The sequence below is a fragment of the Lissotriton vulgaris genome, chromosome 7 (genome assembly GCF_964263255.1).
Source record: "Lissotriton vulgaris chromosome 7, aLisVul1.2, whole genome shotgun sequence".
Lineage (NCBI taxonomy): Eukaryota > Metazoa > Chordata > Amphibia > Caudata > Salamandridae > Lissotriton > Lissotriton vulgaris.
In genome coordinates, this window is record NC_141695.1 from 1,306,925,220 (window position 1) to 1,306,952,447 (window position 27,228).

General features: G+C 46.1%; 1 protein-coding gene across 1 annotated transcript in view; it reads left to right on the forward strand.

Annotated features, from left to right (window-relative positions):
- Positions 1-27,228, forward strand: part of PFAS (phosphoribosylformylglycinamidine synthase) — a 371,702-nt gene that overhangs the window by 130,171 nt on the left and 214,303 nt on the right. The window contains exons 9-11 of the mRNA XM_086931905.1: positions 10,381-10,509; positions 10,859-10,990; positions 17,049-17,177. Of these exons, the coding sequence (XP_086788031.1) occupies positions 10,381-10,509; positions 10,859-10,990; positions 17,049-17,177 (390 nt within the window). The remainder of the gene's footprint in view (positions 1-10,380; positions 10,510-10,858; positions 10,991-17,048; positions 17,178-27,228) is intronic.

Below are 27,228 nucleotides of genomic sequence, written 5' to 3' on the forward strand. Positions count from 1 at the left end.
ACCAGCATTGTTCGATAGACTCTCACATCCTAACAGAACATTACTGTCTTTAGGGACTTTTTTGTTTCATGTACTTTCCCCTTTCCCCGATTGGACTAGTAGGGGACCTCCCTCTCTTTCTCTAGATAGAGATTGTTACTGTAGTTCATACTTAATGGAATCAAGGCACCAACAGTTTCCACAGGGATATAAGGGAACATTTTCTGAAGTATCGTGACCATATTAAAGCATGCTGAAACAATTTGGTTTACCTGCAGGTCAAAGGATACGCTATTGGGTGATTAGCCGAGCTTTATGAATCCTGGATGATTGATTCTTTCACAATAACACCACGTTTTTTTTTTTAAAAAGACCTTTATTGACCATTTGCGAACAGCACACAGCTTCTGGCCTACAACCTCTGGGGCCGGCCGCCACCTTATCGTATATACACATTATGTATTTGATTACACAGCCTGTATGCCGCCACCCCGGAGGTGCGGCGGCGTCAAACATTTACATGTGCCGGTTGTTCGTGCTCAGCGTGCGAATATTGACAGGTCTTATTTTATTGTATAACAATAAACAACATTAACATGAAGTTGCCACTTTCGGTCATTCAATCTACCTGAAATGTGTGTACCACCCCCAGTCCGTTTCCAGTCACCAGGCGTTCATTTTGTGTATGTAGATCTACGACCACTCAAGGTGCCCAACAGCGTTTGCCATACTCAGTAGGGTGATTCTACAAGACAACCAGTAAGTACCTCCCAACCCTCCTCCCCTCCCCTTCCCTTCCCTTTCTTAGACCTAGGTATCCCCTCTGGTTTCCATCATTCCCTCCCCCACCTCCCTCCCTAGTCGTCCCCGCCCTCTTCATCCGATGTCAATATGTCTTCCTCTTCCAGCGGTTCACATATGTCCCCCCTGTACATGTTCCATGGGTCCAGATCTTGTTCCATTTACGTGGGCATGCTCTACTTGTGTATACTGTTCTCTCTATGATCATAACCCTGTCCATGTTGGAGCACCATTGTGTCAGTGTCGGGGCATCTGCCGCTCCCCATTTCTGCGCTATGTCGCGTTTAGCTATCATCATCCCTATCATGGACCACTGCTGTCCGTGTCGCGTAAGATCATTGGGCCCCCATATGTTGAGCAGGCATTTCCGTGGTTCGGGAATCGGGAATAGCCCCAATGCTTGAGACATGGTACGCATGATTTGTCTCCAGAACTCCTGAATGATACAGCATTCCCAAATAGTGTGTGAACAACGCGAAGGCAATACGGAGTTTGCGCCCTTTGTATCCTGTGGAGCAGCGTCCTTGTGTAGTACACCCTATGTAAGATTTTGAGCTGTATAAGCCGAAATCTTGCCGAAACGCCAGCCTCCTTGGGTGACGCCAAAGCCTCGTTCCATTCGGATTCATCCATTTCGCCTAGATCTTCCACCCATTTGTCCCTCAGCTTTAGCGTTGGATCCATAAGGTTATTGATCAGTTTGCGATACGTGAGTGACGTTGCCCTTTCCTGCATATAGTCCGTAAGGAGGCGGTCCTCGAGGGGTGATGCCTCCGGAATTTTCGTGCCACTTGGAATGACTGATAACAGCGCGTGGCGTACCTGTATGTATCTAAACAGTTCTGTGGGCCCCAGCTCGTACCTCTGCCGCAATTGGTCAAATGGGATCACAGTGTCTTTTTCCCACAAATCCCCCACTGTAGACAGACCAATGGTGTCCCACAGTGCGAACCCTTTACTACACCTCAGGTTGCCCATCGCGCGCGTGTCCCACAACAGAGTAAGTTGCGTAATTTTCCCTTTCCATCCCAGTTTTGCTTGTGCGGTATGCCACAGTGTTACCGTAAGCTTGGTGGGCCCCGTGAGTGGGCGCATTTTTCGTTGGTCGTAGAGAGGAGCCGGTAAGTTATTAGTACCCAGCTGATCTCTGTCCGCCTTATACGCTGGGTCTTCCTGAGGTACATGCAGCCACTGGTTGATGGGCTTCAGTTGGTCGGCCCAGTGGTAGAGTTGCAGGTTTGGCAACGCAATCCCACCATCGTACCACCCCCTATGCAGTTTGGCCTGGGCTATTCGTGCCGGGCGGTTGTTCCACATGAGGCCGGCTATGGACGCCAACACCCTCCTAAAGTATCTTACGTCTACTGGGTATGGGGTATTTTCTAGGATATATAAGAATCGGGGCAAGGACATCATCTTGTACAATGCCGCTCTGCCTAGCAATGTCAGTGGCAGCGCCGCCCAGAACTTAACGTCCTGCTTCAATCGCTCCAACGGCGGTGCGAGGTTCTTCTGGAAGAACTCAGCCGGATCCTTCGTCACATGGACGCCTAAGTATTTAAACGAGGTCCCCGCCACTTTTAGGGAGCATGTGCCGCCCAGTGTGGGAGTCGAGCCATGCAACACCTATAGTTCCGACTTACTCCAGTTCAAAGTGTACCCCTATCTCTTCCCTTGCTCGTCGCATAACGACAGCAGCGCCGGAATACTCCGTTCTTGTTCCGTCAGATACATCAGCATATCATCTGCGTACAGAGACAGGCGGTCTTCCCATCCCTCCGACCAGGTAATCCCCTTCAGCAGTGAGGTGGAACGTATCCGATTCGCTAATGGTTCTATTGCGATCGCAAAGAGCAGTGGTGACAGGGGACAACCCTGACGTGTTCCCCGCCTTAGTTGGAATGTTCGAGAGATATGGCCATTTGCCACCACCTGTGCTACAGGCTCTGTGTATAGTAGACGGACCCAGGCCACAAATTTAGGGCCAATTCCCATGTGTACCAGGACCTCGAACAGATACTGCCACTCCACCATGTCGAACGCCATTTTTGCGTCTAGCGCCAGTACAACTGCATTTTCCAATAATGTGTCTGCTCGAGCCAGCACACTGTGTACCCTGCGCAGGTTGAGGGCAGTATTCCTGTGTGGCATGAAGCCTGACTGGTCGGGGTGTATGAGTTGCGGGAGATGCGCCATCAGCCGGGTGGCAAGGAGCTTAGCCAAGATTTTAACCTCAGCGTTGAGAAGGGAAATAGGGCGATATGATGTACATTCTTCCAGCTGTTTCCCTGGTTTGGGGATGGCGACGATGGTCGCCTTCCGTTGATCCAACGGAAGTTCGGCCCTATCCAAGCTGTCTTTGTACATAGCCAACAGTGGTCCACTGAGGCTCTCCGAAACGGTCTGGTACCATTCTATCGGGATACCATTTGGTCCTGATGCCTTTCCCAGCTTGATGGCATGTATCGCCCTCTGTATTTCCTCTTCTGTGATGTCCGCCTCTAGCTCCGTCGCAGCTTCTGGCGTAAGTGTCTGATGTGGGATGTATTCCAGCGCTGCGCACGCCATCTCTGCTGACACTGCAGTGCCTGGGGTGTACACTCCCTCAAAATACTCAGCTAGGGTCTCCACTATCTCCTCGGGGCTCGTGTGTATCTGGCCCTGTTTGTCACAAATGCACTGTATCCCTCTGGCTCCACCCCCCCTCGTGTCTAGCCAGGCCAGCAGTTTCCCTGCCTTATCCCCTACGTCATATATTCTGTGGGCCGTCTCTGTTAACTGGGTCATTGTCTGTTGCTTTACATGTTCCCTATATTGCTGTTGCTTTAGGAGCAGGGCCTGGGATGTTTCCAGCGTAGGACTCGTATCATGCGTCCTATTTGCGGCGTGTAGGGCCAGTTCCAACTCGGACAACTCACGCCGTCTCTCTCTTTTATGACCCGTTATGGATGTTATGGCCTGTCCTCTCAGCACCGTCTTGTATGCCTCCCACAAAATAGCGGGGGACTGTATAGATTCAGTGTTCTCCGCAAAATAGTGTGACGTAGTCGTCTTGAGTGCCTTCCGCACCTTAGGAACCTTAAGATATGACGCGTGCATTGGGTAGATTCTCCTACGTGATTTCTCTTGCATAGACAATGTGAATGTAACCAAGAAGTGATCCGATATGCCCCTAGGGTGTATATCAACAGTGCCCACGTATTGTATCCCCCCTCCTAGCGCTAAGAAATAGTCGATCCGTGACAGGCTGTTGTGTAGTGGTAAGTGTACTGCCTCGCGGCACGGTGTGTGCATCTCCATATGTCGATTAGCCCCATTGCGGTCAAAAATCTCTGCATCTGTGAAGTGCCCCCCGCTTGGGTCAGTCTGGGAACCTATCCACTAGGGAGTCTACTGCTGCATTAAAGTCCCCTCCTAGTATTATGTCACCCCAGGTAGGTCCAGTAAGAATTCACCCAGTGCCAGAAACATGACCGAGTGCAATGCCGGGGGTATATACACTGACACTACATTTAGGAGCCTCCCTTCCCACTGCCCCTGTTTATCTGCGAAGCAGCCCTGTGCGTCTATCTTAGTGCTTAGCGTGATGAAATGTGCTGATTTCCTAACTAATATGCCCGTGCCCCTAGAACCTGTGGTAAACTCTGAATGTACCGCCATTTTGTAACCTTTTCTGTCAAGGGCCTTGGTTGTATCCCCTGTGAGATGCGGCTCCTGGGGGAGTACCAGATCCGGCCCCTTCCTCCTTACTGCATTCATTACCAGCCCTCTCTTTATCTGATCTCCTAATCCCCTCACATTCCATGATATGAGCCGGAGAGGCACCACTCGTGATCTCAGCAGCCCCACCTCAGATGTCTGTATTTGGGAGTCTTGCATTGTCTGGCTTACATCTGTGACATTGTGCGTCGGATCTCAGTTCAGGGGGTACCTCCGGCAAGTACTCGGTCAAAACCGTCTCCGTGGCCTGATACTTAGTTTGACCTCATTCGTGGAACTTCAGCAACCTCTAAACAAACCCTTCCTTCCTCCCCCCTCCCTGCCTCCCTGCTTAACGGGCCTTCAACCGCCCGCCTCCCCAACATAGCAGAGTGCTTAACCCATCCCTTGAACAGTGTACTTGCGCGCTGGGGTGGAATGTCCTCCGGAGCAGGCGACCTCCCTGCCCTCCTCCGAGCTCCCCAGGCCAGTGTCCAAGCGTGTCCGTTTTGCAGAGTTCTTTGGTTTACAGCATAGTGTCCAAACACCGAAACATCAAGCTTCCACTCCTCCTTCTGCTCCCTGGAGGTCGGGCGTTGGTGACCTAGTCACTCCCCCCCCTTCCGGACATTTGTGATCCCGTTTACCTATGGTCCCGGCGGTTTCGAGTGTTTTTGTTCGAGCGGTGAGCCTTTCCTGCAGGCCTCTATCCCTCCAACCTGTCCTGAGCCATTTCCGGCGTTTCAAAAAACCAAACCTTGTCCTCTGCTACCACCCTAAGGCGCGCCGAGAACAGCATCGAGTAGGGCAGTTCTTTAGCCCGCAGCACCCTCTTAACATCTAGGAAAGTTCTTCTCCTACGGGCCACTTCGGCAGTGTAATCCGGAAAGAAGGCGATCGTGGAATTCTGGATTTGAATGGCCGGAGAGACCCTCGCTGCCTGTAAAATAGTATCCCGGTCGCGGAAATTGAAAAGTCTAGCCTGGCTTTGGCTTCCCACCGGGTTCCCCCATGGGCCCTCTCCACCGAGAAGAAGTGCGAGAGGCCCTTCGGGTTTAACTGTGTCTTAATCAGTTCTTCCACGTAGAGATCCATTGCCCCTTTACCTTCCGATTCCAGAATTCACAGTATTCGGACGTTGTTTCTCCTCGAGCGCCCTTCCTGATCACCCATCTTTTCTCTGAGGGATTTGTTCTCGACCACCATCTTCTCCATTGCCACTTGCAGCTCGGATACGTCTTCCACCAGGGATTTCGTCACCACCTCCACTTGCTTCACTCTCTCATTCATTTTTTGGAGGTCTGCTCTGATCAGGGTGACCTCTGTAGCCGTAGATCCCACCGTGGTTTGCACCTGTGTCAGTGCACGCATCACGTCTTCTAGTGTCGACTTTTTCATCCCTTCCCCTTCCTGTGTCTTCCCCGTCGAGATGCGAGGTTCCGCCTGAGGAGGGTTGGTCTTTTCGTAGGCGAACTTGTCTAGTTTGGCCTGCGTTGAATTATGTTTGGATCCCCTGCCCGCCATAGTCGTTCTTGTGGCCACCTCACACCCTCGCTGTGCGGTTGCCGCGTCCCTAGGTTCCTCCTGTGAGTCGCTCCTTCTCCTCTCCGATCGCAGCCTCCGGGACGTTTGAGGGCCTTTGCTCGCCAGTGCAAGGCGTGGAATGAATCGGCACTGTGGGATATGTGCCGTGCTTTCTAGGAACGCATCACCCCTCGAGATGGTAGTTCGTCGGTGACACTCTCGCCAATCTTCTCCTGTGCCCCCGTGCCTGCGCGTGGGTATGCTACTTGCAGCGTCTTCCTGGCAATCAGCAGCTGCCTGCCCAGGGCACTGGTCACTATCTGCCCTTACTCTTCCCCTCCGGGCTCCTCCACGAGGTGATGTGATGGTGTATTGCAGGCGGAGCTAACTGTCCCGTGGCCTCGACCTCATCACGGGTGTGATCACTGTTCATTCGGTCAGTCTCCACCCTCCTGCATTATATCTCTCCTCGGGCATGGCAGTACCTCCCAGTTCCGACCTGCGTGACGCTCCCGCTCAATACAGTGTCACCTGGAGTCAAGAGTACTAGAGGGTCTAGTTAATGGCCGAACGCGATTTGGGCGAATTGCCCCGTCACTCGTGGGCTCAGGTAGATACAGACCCCCACCGCCTCAGTCCGCCCGTGTGTCTTTGTTCGTGCCTCTCCCTACCTCTCCAGTGTCTTCTCCACAGCACCGGGAGGGTGGGGGCCCCAATACTGCTGCACTCTTATGCTTCTCGCCGTGCGGGTCGCGTCTCGCTCTCTCCTGTCTTCCGGGAGTTCCGAGCGTTATTGCTGTCTCCAGCTTGCTCACCGATCTCCGTGATGCGTCACTCCCTCCGGTACTCTCAGGTTGGTGGCCGATGTTGTTATGGCTCCTTCCGTCACCAGCTTTGCCCCCCGTTTCGATTTCAGCAACACTTCCAGCGCCTGCTCCCAGTCTTCTCCTCACTTCCGCCCGGGCACTCCTGAGGGACAGTCCGCTGCTTGCCGCCTCTTCTAGGCCTCGCCTCGACGGAATCCAATTTTCGCGTTTCCCGGTGTCGGCCGGTTTGCGCGTTTACTCTGCAGGGCACCGCTCGCTCCTCGACCCTGTTCGCCCCTTCGGAGTGTATTCAGTGACGGATTAGTGTGCAGGATTGATGTGGGAGATCGCCTCGCTCCTGGAACTCCTCAGCTAAGCGGCCGCCATGATCGGCTGCTAGCCACGCCCCCAACAACAACACCACGTTTTTTGTCTTTTTGGTAGGTAACAGCAGAGTTCTCAGTACATCTGGCCACCAATTGCTGTTGCAGATTGAGGTTTAACCTCCAAAAAATAACTTTAATTTCAGACAGTTATACCTCATCCAGATGGAAATTGCCTTCATGCAGTCAAAAGTTTACGGCGATTGGATGTCCATCATCTGTGATATTAGCATAGGAGAGGGCCAGTAGGCCTAAGGACCAAAGCATTACAGCTAAAAGGGATATATATAAATTTAATAATTTAGGAATTAGGACAGATCCCTGAGGCACTGTACATGGGAGAACAAATGGACTTGATTTGAACTGACTAGAAGTTACTATTTGAGTTCTGTCACTTAAAAAGGACTTCAAACGATTCAGTGCTTTCTCCTTGATACCTAGCTGGGCTAGGAGATAGGTGAGGCCAGGGAAATTGTGAACAAAGCTGCGGGCAGATCCAAAAGGATCAGTGCTGCAGCCTGACCAACATCGACCAGTGCTCTAATACTTCCGACTGCTGAGAATAAGGCTGTTTCAGTACTATGGCAGCTACAGAAGCCAAATTGAGAGGTATATAGCAGCTTGTGTTCCTCAATGAGTGTTTTGAGATGTTTCTCAAGAATGTATGCAGGGATCAGCAAAATGGATATAGAGCAATAGTTTTTTTAGGGAGTTAGGGTCACGGTTTTGCTTTTTTAAAAGAGGCCTACATGCTGGGTTTTTTCTAAAACTATGTAGTGGGACATAGAGTGTAGTGGAGTAGAGAAGAGTAGAGTGCAGTGGGCTGGAGGGGTGCAGAGTGAAGTGGCGTGAAGTTTATTATGTATGGTGTGGTAGCGCACTGTCATCACAGACCACACATTTTAAATTGAAATTGCCATTAAATTTGTACAGACATATGGTTTTAATGATAAAACTATACAGTGCGCAAACAATAATGTGTGGAAATGGCAACACCTAGTATATTGATTGATCATATTCAAATATTTGTTTCCCCCGCACTTCAGAATTACCCAAAACTACTCCACATACTGCTCTCGTATCATGCTGCTGCTAAATGGGTGTGGCCAATTTGCATCACATGTTCCATGTGCAATGCTTGAATTTTTAATCGTCCCTGTGACTTAAGTGACGTAACTATGAAAATTGTTGTAGTACCATTAGCTACTCATTTTTTGGTGCGGAACTGATTTTCCCCTCATCAGACATTTCCTGAGAGCAAGATAGGAAAACAAGATGCAAACTGGAAAGGAGAAGGATGAGAGACTGAAAACCCATCACTAAGGGAATAAAGTAGGAACTTAAAAAAGTGGAATAAAGGGGTAGGAAGTGTCTGGTAGTGGATTAAAGAGTCATGATATGGATTCAGGACTACTCTGCCTTGGTATTCAGTGCCATGAGGTTTAATAGCACCAGCCAAGTACTTTTAGGCACCACTTTGGGCTCTGGCACTCAATAGTCTTCAAATTGGGCACTGTTTTTAAATCTTAGTATTGGTTCCTACATGTGTGACCATACCTTATTTCAGACTGTTTCAATTAATCTGGCCAAGAATGTAGGCTCTCGTCTCGGTTTGTGCAATGCCATCAGTGGTAATACAATGTGCCCACGTCCTCTCATTTGACTCTTGAAACTGCCTCTCTGTTCTAATTCAGTTGAGGGGGGGGGGGTACTGAGAATCACCTAGTTCCCCATTTTGTAATCTGTCACCTGTCTTTAACTCATCTCATGTGCCTGCTGGTTTTCCTGTGTCATACTGTTTTGCTCTGTCTCTGCCTTTCCTTTGTCGCTGCTTCATGACTGTCACTGCTATCAACGCTTGGTTCTCTTGCTTTCTCCACTTAAAGTCTTGAGCCTTAATCTGTTCCCCTTGCTCTGCACCCCCCCCCCCCCCCCAATATCTTACATCTCCACCAGTGGCAGACCACAAGATGATGGTGTCCTGAAGCTGAATGTGGTGAGGGGTCCTTCAGAGCTCCGTAACTCGCAGGTTTTCAGGGGTGCCTCTTCATTCTAAAGCCTGTGAAATGTGATAGGGTCCTGTTGCTTTCCCCTTCGTTTTGCACTTGCTCTGTGAAATCATCTTACAAAGGCACTTTTCACTCTGCATTGGATCGGTCCAAGGCAGTTTTTTCACAAGGTGCATCTTATGTGGCATTCTTTCGGAGACACGGACCTGATTTGTAAAGCATACATTGTAATACTTAATTTTAGTTCTTCTTTTTCTCTCTGAAAAGCTGCTCTAACACCGTTATGTACATAGTGGGAAGTTGAAGGCTGCTCCCCTTTTTGACCCTGCCTGTTTCTCTCCTGATCTTATTGCTGTAGGAAGGTATGAATGTGCCTTCTCTTGCACTGTATGCACTTGCTGCACAGCTCTTGGCTCGCACTGCATGCATTTACTGCACAACTCTTCGCCTGCACTGCACTCTTATGTCTGCACATATGTTCTTATGCATTGCTGCATTTTAACGCCCTACTACATCCGCTGCTCCCCTTTTTTCACTACCTACTCTTTCACAGCAGCACCAGCACATATTTATTTAGCATTTTCCCCTTCCTTGCACTGCTCTACTTTGTCGGTCAGGTTCAGGAATGCTCCCTTTTCTACCATTTGGTATTTGTCCAGCTCTCTTCGTGCACAGAGTTTTTTGTATTTACTGATTTCTCGCACCTAACTTGCATGGCTCTGTTTTCTTGCACCACTCTACAGGTTTGCATGGGTTTTTGCACACTTCCTTTATTAACCATTTGTCTCTTTCCCAGTTGGCCATGGTATAACTCAATTCTAGGCATATATGGCATTTTGCATATTTAATTTACCTTTCTGGGTAATCTTTCCTGCTTGAGTCTTTTCCTCACAATCTGTTATTCTTGTATGCCCCTCTAACTTTGTGTATTTTACTGATCCTTTGCTCAGATTGGCTCTTTTGCATGAGTCTTCAGCTTTTTGATATCTATCCAATGCACATGATGATCTGCATAGTTCCTTTTTGTGTCTTGTACTATTACTTTTTGTGTTTCTCTTTTTCACTGCCTTTTTGTTTGATATGCATTGTGTCCTATAGGAAAAATTATTGTCAAGAGGCAATTTATCTAAGAGTACAGCACACCTTTAAGTGACATCATGTCTTTCTCCTCCAATACAGGTGTAGCTCCATTCAGTGGTGCCACCACTGGTACAGGTGGCAGAATAAGGGACGTCCAGTCAACAGGCCGTGGTGCTTATGTGATCGCAGGCACTGCTGGATACTGCTTTGGCAATCTACTGATACCAGGTAAGTGGTATGTGTCTAAAGCTGAGTAGATAAAGTTGACATGTAAAAGTAGGCAGGTTATAACAAGAGTTGGTGGAGGAGGGGGGTATTGTGGGTGAATGCAATGTTAGTAGGATTCAATGTTCGTGGTTGATATTTTATTAGCTGGACAGCATTCACATCTATCCAGAGTTTGCAGTTCACACCTTCACTTTCTTTTTATTACCAAGCCTGCTAGCTGTTATATTCTATTCCTTATTTGGACTCTTTCATCTTCTCCTTTTAAAACTTTTGCATTCTCTCTCATACTTTGTAGGCCTTTGCAAATCCATCTTTCTTCTTAGCTTTCTCCCTTCCTGAACTTTTCCAGGTTATGAGCTTCCATGGGAGGACCCATCTTTCGAGTATCCCAAGAACTTCGCTCGTCCACTGGAGGTCGCTATTGAGGCCAGTAATGGAGCATCAGACTATGGCAACAAATTTGGAGAGCCTGTCCTGGCAGGTAATACCTAGTATAGCAGTTGATTGTATGGTGTGGTGGTTGATGAAAGTTTAGGATTGTGTGCCAGATCCTCCGCTAACAAGCTAGGATGACAGCTAGTTTATGTGAGTGCAGGAGATTTAAGGTTTCACAGAGGAACCAATATGGTGCTACGTTCTAAATTCTCTGGGAAGCCAAAATTCAAACGTTAATCTGCCTCACCAGTGAATCAACTAGATAACCCAAACTCCAGAACATCATTTAGAGACATTAGATATCCGTTGTCTTAGCAGACCATCTTAATTAATCTTAATATATGTATCACTGCATATATAACCTTTAGTTACTGTTTCAGTAATTGTTCGTCCTTGGATTTACTGTTGCATTAATCCATCTGAATCAACCCAGTAGTGTTATATTTCAGTAATCAACCGACATAATGTGGCACATTTGTCAGTCTGATCATTTGATACCATGGTTTTTCTCATGCATTCTGCGGGTTTATTCTTGTGCCATTACTCTTCAACAACTTCATTATTCTACCGGCCCACATAATCGAAGGCCAGAATGTCATTTATCACACATCTGTATATGGAATCCAGTTTTTAGGAATGTTCTGGAGACTGATGCCTAATGATGATCTTCATGAAAATAGTAGAACAATGGATTTACCACAAATGGTCATCTATAAGTGACTCAAAGTCAGGCTTCCTTCTCATGAGACAGTTGAGTTAAAACCCTTTCTTTTTGGGGAGGAGGTAAGCTCTGGTGAGCACGGCCACTTCGCCCTAGTTCTCCCCAGACTAATTGGCACCAATCCAAGCTCCCATTGTCCCTTAACAGTCTGCTCCCCATGACAAATTCACAATTTGTATTAGTAAGAACAGATTTGAATGAGATCCACTTTTAAAATATGCCTAGTGCATAATCAATACAAATTGAAAAATAATCTTTAAAAAGTAAAAATGTTAAAACACATTTTTTCATTTACTGTATTAAATACCAATTGCAATGCATCTTTTGATGAGCGATCCACCATATTTCAAAAACAAAGATTTCAGCAAACTGCGTCAATTAGCTAGCATGCAATGCCGGTCATGTGAGAAGAACAAGCACAAGGGTTTGGCGAGAGTCCCCTCAAAGATCACATAGTCTATTTTCTGAAGTAATCCCTCCGCAAGTCCGTATGACAGAATTTAATGGCAAAATATTCATGGAAAACAATATAAAGAATTGTCAAACACCACGTTCCAAGTTCCACTAGCTATAATCTCCATCTTCCTCTTTCCCCTACACAGGATCATATCATGTTTCATTGAACTGAACTTAATATTGTGTTTCAGATAGTTCTTAAGAGCATTACAAGACATTGCCATTAGATCAGCTCTGCTCAATCTTTAGTGCAAAAGTGCTTGATTAAAACTCTTGTACAAAGTAGATTCCCTTCTACATTGGCCCAACCCCTCCAAGCAAATTAGGCCTCCAAAATATTTCCCCTTATTGAGCATGAGCGTATGACCCCCATCAAAGAATTCCTACCAGCCCCCGAACATGAATACTAAAAAGACCAATTCAAGGCATATAGCTTCAATGGGGTCAAGTGTATTTAAATTGTAAATTTTACAAAAAATGTCCCCCCTATTTTATGTGGAGCTGCAGGATTGATTTTCCAATCCATTACTCTTTTTGGCAATATACCATGAAAGAGATGCACATTAAAAATACATGAGCCACAGTAAGTTAAAATCAACATCAACATGTTACGACAGATAAAACAAACCACCAAGTTATAAAAATACAAATAAAATTAATGCTTGGGCCTCCAAGTTGATGTATGATTGTAAAATGATTTTAAAAACTTTTTAAAAAATGAATGCATGGGCCCTGCAAGTACATAATATCATAGATCCACGGTTGAAATGTGGAATGGAATAATTAATGAATTCATAGATTATACAATACCATAAAAGTGCCAATTTAAATCAAAACAGTATGTTCCTGTTTCTTATCAATCATGCATGAAACAGAAACCTAGACAGCGCAAATACCAGATGTGGGGTCCTGTCGGCTTGAAGGATCCTAAAAGCTTCCTCATTCCTTGAGATGCCTAATTCCCTGAAAATAGGTATCAACCATTTTGCACATGATCCTTTATAGGCTGGACAAAAGCATAGCAGATGGGGTGGATTCTCCTTCTTGTAGCCACACATTTGGCACTTCTGGTCTATGGTATTCAGGATTCCTAGCCATTTTGATTTAAAACTGTTGAGGGGGAGGTTTCCATATCTAAATTGCACATAACGTTTTTTAGCTGAATTTTACTATGTCATTGCTGACATTTTCCAAATGGAGATTATCTTTGAATACCTGAAAGTAGGTAGAAAAAGTGTCTTCTGCATGCATTAGAAGGTTACTGCGTTTGTGATTTTAAAATAGTTTTTTTAACTCATGCACAGTAATTATTGGGCAGCAACCCACTGAATCATGCCAGAGATTGGACATGCCAGTCTCCTTAAGGGAGGCTTTGTCAAATTTGATCCAGGGGAGTTTGGTTGCATTCAGATGGCTGAGAATTTCCTCCAACCCATTTCAATATAACGAGAGTTCGGGGGTAACCCAGATGCATCTCCGATAAATAAGCTGGAGGAGCTCTGTCTTGTCAGTAATCTGCCTGAGTCCCAAATCAAGCCTCAATGGTAATAGGGGAGTGCTGACTGTTAGACATAAAAGCTGCCATATAAATCTATGTTCGAGGCATATGAGCTGCAGATCACACACTGTCCATAGATCGCCATCTGTTGTTGGGCCCGGATGTTTGCACTTTGTTGTTGTTCTGGAAGAGTCTTTGGAAGTCACGAGATAGGTGACTCCTCCTTTGGACCAATTGACTCCTCCTTTGGACCAATTGATGCATATGTGGATTGAGAGACTGGGCAGGCTTTGGGCTAGGACAATGTGCGACATAATTAAACAACCAGTGCCAGGAGATTTACCTTACTACAAGGGAGTATGGTGTGCTAATTTACATCATTGCTATGCCATTGTCAATAATATCAGACACAATAGCATATGCATCCCTACCTACCTCTTCATGTTATACGGTTCCTAGGAGTCTAGCAGGACTGTGTATTTAGAACAACCAAACTTCATAATACCTCATCCATATTGCCCAACCCCATACTTTTGTACTGTCTCAGGAAGCCGCCCTTAGTGCATTAACAAAGACACTCCATCTTGAGTGTGCAAACCTGCACACTTCTCCCATAGCTATCTTCCTTCTCAGGATGAAGGTCAGGGACAGTGGCACTGCATCTCAGTCACAGCTCACAATGGCGTTCCATGATGACCCCGGCGGAAATTGAACCTCTCACCGACTTCAGCATTGATGCTGTTTTTATAATAGAATGGCAGGCTGTTCACACTGTGCCAGTGGTGCAGAACACTTGAATTAGAATGAAGCAGAAGAGTCGTCTTCTACAAGCACAGAAAATAAAACCATGTATCCTGGTATGAGTTGAGGGATCCTGGAACTAAATGTGCAGACTACAGTGCGATAATGTTTATCTGGAATAAATCTGTGCACAGCACATTTTCGCAATGGAGAAAACGTGCAAACCACCATTAGAAAACAATGGTAAGTTAGAATGAAAAGATAAATTGGAGACTAAATGTAGGCCACATAAGAACCTTCCTTGGTCGGAAAAAGATGACTCAAAAACAAATAAGAAAATGTTAAAAGCCATTAAAAATGACAAATTAAAATGCCACACAAACTAATAAAAAATGAAGAAAAGAATTTCATAAAATTAAAAAGCCAATTAAAGTGTCTAGGGGGCATCCAAATTGAATTGTGGCATATCCACCATGTCCTCTACATCCATATCCAAAATGTTGTTGGGGCCCAGGGTTAAACCTGCATCTGGAGACAACACATGAACAGAGGCCTGAAGAACAAGATCCAAGGGACACAGAGATATTTTCAGCTCTTTCAACAGATGTCGAAGTGAATAGTGGCAGGAGTGCTGCTTCCGAAAAGGTACCAGAAGTCAAAGGAGCATCTGGCAAAAGCAAAGGCAGCCCGTAATAAGCATCTTTCAGCAAAGGAAGCATAATCGCAGGACAACACAATTGATGCAACCGCAAAGGATGCACAAGCTGATTCAAGTCCGGAGTCTGGGACATTTGCATAGCAAGGCCCAAGTCAATAGCACACTCGAAAGAGCACCATAGACAGTAAAACACAGGCTGCACACTCCGACACCACACAGGCCGAAAGGGCAGAGACCATTTCTCATTCAGTTCCAGTAACGACTCCAAAATACTGTATTGTGTGTTCACAACACAGGAGGATGTGTGGCAGTTCCAGTGGTATAACACCTTGTTGTGGGACATCCATTGCAGAGCAACAAAAATAGGACTAAAATAGCAACCATAAGGAATAGCACAATATGAATGCTTCCAAAAGAGCTGGAAACAACGACTGTATAAAAGACACAATAACTCCAAGCACAGTCTGAAACGTAGAAACAAATCCAGACCCAATCACTTTAAAAAAGAGTGCGCCGCTCCAGTGGTGTTAAAAGCATTATAAATATGGTGTATCAGCTCACAGAAATGCTGTGAAAATTGAGTGCATAACATTGGTTGTACCTCAGTCAAGAAATGGGCTACTTAGAGATCAAAAGTTTCCCAGGTAGATGCTAAAGCAACGTCTTTTTGAATCAATAATGGTTTCAGTCTGCTCAACGGATTCGAAAGAAGCCCTTTGGGCAACAAAGCAACTTTCCCCATAGAGTGTGTGGGGGGGATAGAAGATGTTAATACAGCAAGTCACAACCTTGGAAACAATGATTATATACGGTATACCTGGTTTCCTCTCGCAGCAACTCTGATAATTTAAAATTAAGGATCTGCCATTGAGAAGTAACAAAAATTCATAATTTATCAATGGTACGGGAACATCATTCAAATAACACACAAGGTTAGTTGTGGATGCATTACAGACCTCATGAAGTTGTATTTCTCTACAATTGAAGGAATGACTCGAAGTGGCACACTCATGCTGACTAACAAAGACCTCATTTGTTCGTGCCTGCATCTTTATTCAAAGGGGAGTATCCACATTTCATGTAAAAGAAATGTGAAGGCAAGGACCCAGTTTCATGGCACACTGCAGATTTCATACCTTGAGGGCTAATTGGCTCATTCCCTATTTGGGTGTAGGTAAAACAGTCTTTATATCCTGAATATTCTTACAGTCTAACACTGTAGCCTGGGATAAAGCTGGCACTAACCATCCTCTGCAATGGGCGCTGGTACACATTGTGTGAACCTTTCAACTGCGTAGTCTAGTTTCTAACAATGAACAGTGTCCAGGAGACTTACAGAATGTTGAGTCTCTACAGGTGGTAGAGTGGAATGTAAAGCAGGTAACAAAAGGAAATAGGGTAGAGCTGATCAGCTTATCCACAACATGCTAGGATTTACCTCTCTTAATTGAGCAAGACCTAAAAAAATATTAATTTCATATTTAGCAGCAGTAAAACCAAATAGATCATTTGCACTGGTGTATTGATCATTTTAAAATGTCATCATTGTTTGAATTTCCCCAATGAAAGTCATGTTAACAATGATCAGTTTATTTCTAACTGGACTAAAGTTTATATGTAAAATGTAGGATTGGGGGAAATAAGCGCTTGGGTTGACACCCATTAACAAAGAGGATTGTGTGATTAATAATGTGTCACAATACTGGCTAGCCCTTGCTTGTTAATGAGGTCTAAGGGAAGGTGCTTGTACTCCTATTCAGGATGTAGGTGGTTTGGTTGCAGGTGAGGCCATTAGATGAGACTCTGGATATGTAGTAGTTTAGTGATAACAGTGGTTCGCCTCGGACGGAGTGCTGTGTGAATGGTCTGAATGAGTACTTAAGACTTGTGATGATGGGTGAGAATGTCAGAAGACCGAATGTTCTTATTACTCTGGATTGTGTGCATGCATTGGTCTTGGAGCTCTAGTAATGCTCCTGCCCTGTGGTTAGGCACAGAAACCATTGAATGTGCTGCATGTTCCCTTGCAGGGTTTGCCCGTTCCTTCGGGATGTGTCTGCCAAGCGGAGAGAGGCGGGAGTGGATTAAGCCCATTATGTTCAGTGGTGGCATCGGATCCATGGAAGCCATTCACATTAAGAAAGAGCAACCAGAGCCAGGTAAGATAAGGTTGTCTATGTATATCTGAGTCAAGAAGTATTTGCGTGGCTTGTAGTATGCTCCTGTCATAGGTGATGGCATGTACGGGTAATGGGTTTCACTTTCTAGTGAAGATAATTACATAACACTGTAATAGAACTTCATCATCACGTCATGGCTTTGACAAGACACTGCTACTACAGTGACCAGGAATATTCACATGATGTAGTTATCGAGAAAACACTAACATTAATATGAGGGAATCTGCCTAGAGGTTCTGATTCCATTAATAGGGTACACTTTGCTGTGACTGTTCTTGGCATATCAGTCTGCAGAGCTTTCAAACACCTTTACACCAGTGATTCTGGTATTGGGAAACACTGATGATCCTTGTAATGTGCTGCGTGATCAGAAGATGTAGTAAGCTGTACCCTTCTGCCAGTAGGAACATGCCATATGATGCTCAGTGCTTTTCCATGTCACGGGATCCTTAACACTGATTTACATAAGGATTGCTGGACTGTCCATGTATGAAAAGACAGTGCTGCACAGGAGCAAAGACCCCAGCATTACATTATTGATTAATGGAAAACAATAGCAACCAAATATATTTTTAATCACACTGTTAAACACCGTTCAAACTTTGTATCATGAACAAAAGCACACTGTAACAAAATGGTACCACCATCTAAAAAGCCCTCATATGCTAGTTGGAAAGAAAATGTTGGCATTCTAGTGAAGATCATTCCCCATGGTAAAAACATGTTTAGACCAAATTAACCTAATAGCATCATGTAAAGTTATCCCAGCCGCTGTATTATAAAAACGCACTTTGTTTGTGCCATGTGATTTTTTTTTTTTTTTGTGCTGACACTCATCAATCAGATTCTTCTGTCTTGTCTTGCTCTCCCCCCCTGTATGGTACCTTGCCTGTGGGTAAGAAGTGGGATTGGATATAGTCTCAGATCGGTCACTGGTCTTCCAGTACTTGCTTCGCACTATCCGTCGAATGTGTGGGAACTAAGGTGCGCTGCTCTTCTTGAAAGAAAGGGCAAGGGCAATTTTTTTCAAGACTGTGCTAAATGTGCTTACTTGTACTTGATTTTTAATAACGTGCAACTTTTTGATGTGAAAAGGGTAATGTAATTATTCTACATCATGAGACCGCATACCCACAATGGTACATACAATATAGCTAATTTCTTTGTAGCACTATACAAAGACCCTGTTTACATATGGTTTACATATTTTGACATCCATACTTCAGTCTGTATGGTATGTAGGTTGACTGGGTTCGAGGCATGTGGGCTGCTGAATTCATCTGTGCATAGATTGCCGCCGAGTGTTGGGTCCGGATGATTGCACATTGTTGTCCTGGAAGAGTCTTCGAAGTATCACAAGATAGGTGGCTCCTCCCCTGGACTACAGTGCGCATGGGCATCCCCGCCATCCTCAGATTGTTTTTTTCCGCCATTGGGTTCGGATGTTACTATCTTAGCTCAAGTTAGGAAAACTTTCTATAAAGCCAAAAGGCTTTCGATAGCGACGGTATTGTTTCGTTCGGTATCAGTGCCTTTGTTTAGTGGACATCGAGGACTCCACTGGTTTTTTCTTTCCACACTCGACTCAATCTTCGGTCTAACATGGAAAGAAGTCCATTCAAGCGGTGCCCGCTTTGCAATGCAAAATACCCGCACATCGATGTCCACCCGATGTGCAACAAATGCCTGTCCCCAGACCATAACGAAGCAAACTGTATGGCCTGTGCCCCGTTCAGGTCTAAGAAAATCCTCAAGATTCGAAACGCGGCTCGACTGGAGTCGAAGAAGTCAGCGCCTGTTCCCGAGAACATCTTCGGGACCGAAGACGAGGAGGTCGTTGATATGGAGGATCAGGAACACTGCTCCGATCCGGCTTTGGGCCATGAATCAAAGTATGACGCCGAAGACGGAGAGGTACAGGACGAAGAGGGGGACGTCGTCGATAAGGTAGGAGACGACATGGAGGCCCTTGGGGCCTGAGAAGATAGCTCAGGAAAAGAGCTAAGCCAACTCACTGACCTTTCCTAACCGTTGATCTCACACCCTCACTCATCATGCGGCATTACCAATAAAAGATCTCTGCTCAAGCGACCCTTCGGGGGACTCGTAGGGCATTACTTCATTGTATCTTTATTCCGACAATGATTTGTCATAAAAGAACAGCAATAAAACAGTAGAAATGATACAATAAAAAGTTGTAAAGTTAAAAGACACAAGTAAAACCAAGCCATACAATTGCTAGTTCCAAAACGTATCAGTTAAACCCACTTTCCCAGCTAAAATTAGGGGGCTGGCCCTAACACAGATCTAGAGTAGTGCCCTCTTCGTCCCAGCTTATGTATTAACCACCAGTGGCCTTCTGATATTCCACATAGCTGCTAGAAACTTGGTAACAGCAAAGAGCACGACTGGTGACAGATCAGACTTGAAAATCCTGAGTGCATGTGAACAGTGGATTATCCCCAGGTTTTTACATATCAGGATAATCCACCTCCGTCTCTGGTTCAGATAAGCAGGACATAAGAAAACAGCGTGCACCTCATCTTCCAGATCAGCGGTGCACCCTGGACAGTTCTTGGGAGATGCTGGGCACCACTTTGACGTATATGATCTTATAGGAAGGGATTCATGCCGCCATTGAAGAAAAAGCTTCCTCAACGGGGCTAACATCATTCAAGACGTTCTCAAACAAATAAGAGTCCTTGGGCATTAGAAAATTAGCAGTGAGAGTTCCCAAACGAGAACTAGAGACCAAGAGAGCCCTATTATTGTCACGGAACAACTGAACCAGCTGGCTCCGTGAAATTCCAACGCAAGTGTGCTCCGGATCGGACCACATCGAAGCCAGGCCAAGCTTCTCGAGTTCCTCTCTAACATGCCTAAACCACGGAGGTTTGCCCACATTAGACAGCCCCAGGACTTCAGTTAGTTCTTGCCTATAAACATTTAGCTCTGGGGAAACCGAATGTCTCCTCCAAAAGGTTAGGGGTCTGAGGGCCAGTTCTTCTTCAATTGGTCTGAGGCCAAGATCAAGTCTTAGCGGCACTAGTGGGGTACTCGGGGGCAGGGCTACTAACTGCCTTAAGAATCTGTTCTCTGCTACAGGGATCGCAGGGCCACACTTGAATCCCCACAACTCGGCCCCATGGGTCACTGCCCCACGTGCCCGCAGTTTGTAAATTTCCAGTGGAGGGCCAATCGGCTTAACCGAGGATTTACTCAGGAGTTTCAGAATGGCCCCAGCTACTTGGGTCAGCTTAAGTTGTGATTTCAGCTGGTGCTCGACCCAGGTAAATGTTTCATTAAGGATGAGACCCAGATAATCAAAAGTGTGTACTCTTTCTATCCGCACGCCCTCTATGACAGGGTTTGGGCGTGTTTTAGCGGGGGGTTAAAGATCATAAATTTGGTTTTTAGGGTATTAATTTCCAAACCCCGCTCCCGACAAAAACAGACAAACCCGTCCAGGACTCGCTGGATACCCATAGATGTCTTAGAAAGTAATAGGGTATCATCCGCTAACATAATTGCGGCGATCCTCGACCCTGCAAGCTTGGGGGCATCACTGTCTGATACCGCCTCCAGATGTGCGATTACCCAGTTGACATAGAGGCAAAACAGGGTGGGCGCCAAAAAGCAGCCCTGCCTTACCCCCCTGTCAACGGGGAATCGAGCTGACAGCGAGCTATCACCACCGCAACTGACCTGTGCATAGTTCTCAGCATGTAGTCAGATTAGCATGTTCAGCATTGTGTGTGGAACACCGAGCTCCCCTAATACAGTCCACAGTTTCTGCCGTGGGACCAGATGGAATGCCGCACGTAGATCTATGAAAACTGTGTAGAGTGACCCACGCCGATCTTGACAGTTTTCCAGTATAGCATATATAGACGGAAAATCTGATCTGTTGTGGAGACATTCTTCCTGAACCCAGCCTGATATGGGCTCAAGATAGAATGCTCCTTCTGTCCAGTCTAGGAGGCGATTTAAAATCAGCCTAGCATAGAGGTTTTGGGGCACATCAATGAGACTAATTGGCCTGTAGTTGGCTGAGAGCAGAGGTGAACCCTTCTTGAAGATGGGTACAATCTCTGCGCCCAACAAAGTACTAGGTACCTCCATGCCACCCCATATGGCATTAAAGATAGCTGTTAGATAGGGAGCCCAGACCGCAGGTTCATGCTTTAGGAGATCACCTGGTTTTTTGTCTAGGCCTGGGGCTTTTCCTGACGGTAGTTTGAGGATAGCAGACTCCACCTCCCCCACTGCAAACTCTGACCCTACTGAGCCACTCTGGGTATTAATGGGGCTGGTCCCTGCCAGTACCGATGTCCACACTGGATGTCCGCCCGGTATAAAGCGCGAAAATGCTCTTCCCACACCTGAGCAGCAATATTGGGGGCCATAGCCGCAACAGGTTCATCAGACCCTGTATTTACAATTTGCTAAAAGTTTTGCGCATCTTTTGTTGCCAGGGTCGTTACTAAATTGGCCCAGTGGTCCACTTCCCACTCTGCTTTAGCATGGTGGATTAACTGCCTGTATGCAACCCTTTTTTAATTTAATCAGTGCCCTGTTGTGATTTTGTTTTAAGGCACTGAGGAGCTCTGTTTTTGCCTTCCTACAGGCCGAGTTAAACCAGGTAGATTTTTTACCTGTTTTTTTCTTTTTTCCCAAAGGATTCAGGATCCCGGCCAGGCTAGTAATCAATTCCTGGTGCAGAGCCCCGAGCTTTGCAAAGGATAAAAGGGAAGTGTTCTCAGAGATCAGGGCACCTGCAGCTTCCAATGCCGTAACTACATGGGCATAAATTTCAGCCACTAACTCTGGGCGGGTTACTGCTTTATCCCATCTAATTCTTCGTCTGTTACTTGAGAGGAGTGCCCGGTTATCTGGTCCACTCCCACCCCTATGACTATCTATAGGGAAACCCGGGAAGAGGAAATCCAAGATTAAAGCATTATGGTCACTATCACCCCTGTCTTCCACCTTAAAATCCACGACCTTGTCCCAGGCACAGGTCTCTACAAATATATAATCCAGACGAGCCTCCTGGCCAGGTTTATTGAAAGTGCACCTAGCGGGTGTGTCTGAGATTACACGTCCGTTGGATGCCCTGATTGAGTGATTTAAGGTCAGGGAAAGAATTTGTACCGCCAGTGGCGCCCAAGACTTCGGCGGGGGTCCCACCACCGGAGGAATTTTCCAATGGTCGTCTTCCTCCGCAATTGCGCCATCCATTAGATCCGCCAATGGCTCAAAATGGGAGTTTAGGTCGCCACCCACCACAAAAGTAAGCCCCTGAGGGATCCTAGTTAGGAACAGAGCAAGCTCATCAATGGTTTTGGCCTCTGCTGAAATACTCACTGGTCTAGAGTGGACATTAACCAGAGCAAGTCTGGAAGCATTAGGTCACTCCAGTAGGATACACTGTACATCCTCCGAGGAGGTGTCTAAGATCTTAGCGCTACACCCCAGATGAGTTTTTACCCAGATTGTTAACCCCCCCCGATGGCCTTCCCCTCCCCCCCACTTTGCAGGCTTGGAGAAACTAGCAAAACCGGACCGAGATTGCTCCTCTCTTGCCCAGGTTTCTTGAAAGAGGCAAACATCATTCGTGTCAATAAAGGAACCCCATTCTGGGCAGGCCAGTTTGTTAGATAACCCTGCAATGTTCCAAGACAGGATTTTGAGTGGTCTTGTATCAATGGTTGTGTTTGGAGGTGGCATAGAATATTCCTTCACCACTTTTTGCGTAATTTCCATAGTTAAAGTGGCATCCCCCCTATCGGGGCAGTCAATGTTAATTGGCCCTCGCAGTACCCCCTGCAGTTCCCCCTTGTCTTTGTCCGGGTCTGTACCCTCCTCCACTGTCGGCTGACGCTTCATACATCTCGGCGGGACGACAAGTCCCCCCACCTCTGATTTCGGATGGTTGTCAATCTACCTGGTCCAAAAAGCAGAACCTGTTGTCGTGGAGGAAATTGATGGGCATAGGGGTGGTGTGAGGGTTGCGCCTCTGCCCTCCATTGTATCTCCTAGGACCCCCCTTGTCCACCCCTCTTCGCACCCTGTGACAGCTGGATCACTTAGGGGAGGGTGAAAGAAAGCCAGCGGGCGGGTCTGGATTGTGGTGCCAATTGTGCCACCCACCCAATTACAAATATGGGAGACTCGCCCTGCATCCCTGAAGTTAACAAGAACACAGTCCCCCTTGATGTTTGTAATGGTTTGACCCACCCATGGGACCCTTCTAACCATCACTATTTCGGTTGCCTTGTGCGATGGCAGGGGTCTGTGGATGTTTAACCAACTAACCACTTTATTTTTTAGGGAGGAAAACGTTTCTGGAGTAGAGCCGCTGAGCTCAGGAACTCCAGTGAGTACCACTACCAGGAGAGCCGCCGCAGGGGGCAGGTTAACTACCTTGCTCCATCTTACACGGCCATCCTCGGCGGTTGACCGCTCCACCCTCTCCCCACCCGTACCGCTACTTCTAGAACAGGGGTCTTCAAAACGGTCCTCGAGGGCCGGATCCATGCCAGATTTTTAAAACTACTACATGTATCTCAATGGGGATATCCAAAAAATCTGGCATGGAACCGGCCCTCCAGGACCGGTTTGGAGACGCCTGTTCTAGAAGGATTTGCTCTGTCTCTGCCTGTCCAATTTTAGAAAGGATGATTATAGAGAGTATTCAATTCGAGTCATTCTAAACATGGAAGGGGAACACAGGGGGCCGCAAATTAATTAATTAATACATAAACATGACTCCAATTATTTAAGAAGAGAGCCCTCAGGGTAAATACCAAACAGGTAACTCACCGAATCTGGTTCCAGGATGGCAATAATGGAGGCACTATTAGGAGCAACCAGGACCAGATGACTGTGGTTCCAGGATGGCAATAGTGGAAGCACTATTAGGAGCAACCAGGACCAGATGACTGTGGGGGTCCTATAAGGGAATAGTGTAATCCCCCTACTTCTCGGGATCGAGGGTATTGGTAAGAAAAACCCACTACAATAATGGTACTGCTATGTTCTTGTTTAATATGCACAAGTACACATAGATTAGGGAAAACAATAGTAAGAGCGATTCTAGTCTCGCACTACCAGGTCTCTCATACGTTACCCATCAGCTGTTGGCTCCTAGTTCATTAGGGCCGATGATCCAACTGTCCTCTGCATGGACACCGGTCCCGGTGTCCGGCCAACAGAGGACACTGTGCAGTGAAACGGCCGACAATGCCGTTCGAAAACGACTGATGGGGACTCACGCTGAGGCGTCCTCTTTAAATCTGCAACTCGCCTCGGGAACCCCTAGCCTGGCGCTCCACCGAGGGGCCAGAATCAAAATCAATAACGTCCCAAAACAGAGGCGCAGCAACCACCTCCTTTGGTGGGCGTCTCTGTTCCTGTCCATCCCGGGAGCGTAAAAACCAACGCTCGACCAGGACTCCAAATGCTGCAGAATGAAACGAGCGCTGCTCGCTTCCAGGAAACAATACCGGAGTTCCGAACTGCGGTACTTACTTCCAACGCCGAACTGCTCACAGCTCCTTGTTCCGTGAACCAAGGGAAATCAGGACACAACGGACCGTCGACCAGGAATCAAAATATTCGACAGTGTCCCTTCGTCCAAAGCGCTTTAAGTACGCATTTCCGGGTGCGTGATGCGCGCGCTTAGCATGCTGGATCTTGTGGTTCCTGAGCCTTCCGTGACGTGATCTGTTCTTCATTGCGGCTGTTGTTCTGCGTTTCCACCGCGCCCCGGAGATCCTGACAAATAGACGTAGCCGAGGTAAATGTAAGTCAAAGTCCGACCCAGTAATGTTCCGCAATTGAATTACCTCAGTGATGCTCTTCCTTAGTTGGATGTTAGAATCCAAAGGGCCACCGAACCGGAATTAATTTGGGGCAAAACAACACGATCGAGCTGCGTCTCGTCACAGTTTGCAAAAGATGGAAGGCGCGTCCAGTGTCTCCCGCAACGTAAAGTCACGTGATAGAGGCCGCCAACCACTTATTTATTCCGAGGACTGCCTGGTGAAGATAGAAAGGGGACTGATTCCTAGTGTCCTTAATCCGAATACTGCCGGGTAAAAATAAACGAAGGGACTACATTCCCGAGATTGAGGCAAAGATTATATCTCTAGTATACGCCAGTAAAGTGACGAAATACAATCTGCTCGCTGTGGATTTTAAAAGACATCATGTAAGATGTAGGTCAATATGAAACAGGTCCAAATGAATTTAAACACTGTTAATGTATATGAGTTACCAACCAGAGTAAGTGGTAAATTGAAAATATAATTGAATGAGTAACGATTTAAAATTGTTTAAAAACTAATCTCAGCGAATGCATGAGAAACATTAGCTAGGCAACACATAATTAATTGCATAGATGTATCTGTCTAAGTCCAAGTCAATATACAAAACGTCCAACACACCTACATTTGTCCAAAAACAGTTATACATATATGTACAGTTGCTACATCACTAAACAACAAATCACAACAATAACTAGGGGCAGCGCCCGATGATGAAGCATGACATCCCTGGAATATGTGAGGGCATCCGAGACAAGACTTGCGCTTGCCTCAAGTCTGTGGTGCTTAAACCTAGGCTTTTTCCTGTTCCCTCAGCTCTTCTCTCTTTTTTCATGTGGATGACTATTGTGCCCACATTTGGAACAGTTACCCCCTGTTTTGCTTGGGAGATTTCTTAGCCAAAACCTTTCTTCTAAAAAGGCCTGTGCAGCAGTCCATCCGAACAGTTGTTTAGGTGAACAAGTTTCTTGCTATCTGTAATGCTCCTTCTGATGGATGCTTTATATAACTGCAGATTCCTCATCTGCAGAATAATTTCAGGAACCAGACTGGATCCAGGTTTTTCAAAGCAATTGCTCCCACATGCTGACCCCACCTGTCTCCGTGATAACTTTACATTGTTGAAGTGAAGACATGGAGTCTCATTGACTCCTTCTGTATGCACTGATATTGTTTTTGTTTTGGACTTTTCCGAGCCATCAGACAGGGATCAATCACAAACAATTTGGTTTGACTGTTTCCAAAACTAAATTGGGACCTTTACAGATAAAGATAAAGGAGTCCCTTTAACCGAATGTGAGGAGGGTGCATTGAATTATCTGCGGTTAGATCACCCAACAGAAAGAGCGTTTCTGAAAGTAACTGATTTGTCTAAATGATGCATCTGATTGCAAATTCCTTGTCTTTAGATTATGTCCCCAAGCAGTACCTCCCAAAAGGTTAAGGGTCTGATTAGTGAACTTGTAGCGAAAAGTCCTACAAGCAAAATGGCTTTCGCTGAGGACCCGATTGCTGAGGCAGTAGTGCTTGGTAAATCTGTACACAGAAGGCCATGTAGCAGTCTTGCTAATGTCTAAGACAGGAAAGTCGGTTACAAATGCCATATTGTCTTAATGAATAGTATGATCTATTTTGACAATGTCAGGTTTGTTATGCCTTCCCCTACTTCATACCTTCAAAGTCCCTAATAAGCTGGTTGTGCACTCAGTATAAAAATTGAGGGCTGTTGACTGATCAAGCCAGTGAAGCCACTCCTCCTCTTTTGAAGGATGTGATGGAGAGAATCTAGCCAGACCCACGTGAAAAGACAATACAACCTTTTAGGGTAAAAGGAAGCTGTTTCCTCAACACTATTTTGCCAGAAAAGATATTAGGGAGGGTGCATTGACTATGCCTGCTGCTCACATACAGCACACAAAACTAATCACAATTAGAAAAAACTGTCTTGATGGTAAGAAACCACAGAGAAAACTGTACATGTGCTCAAACTCTACGTGCATGAAGACCAACCAAATGACTAATTGAGGCATAACGAAGTACTTATGTAGAAACATGTGCGTTCTACCTTTAAAGAATGTCATCAATAAAGGTGACTTGAATAAAGAAGATTGAACAGGCAAACACAGAAAGGCTGGAAGAGCTAACATAGAATCTTTAACTGTGGCTACCACAAAACCTTGCTAGATCAAACACAAAACAAA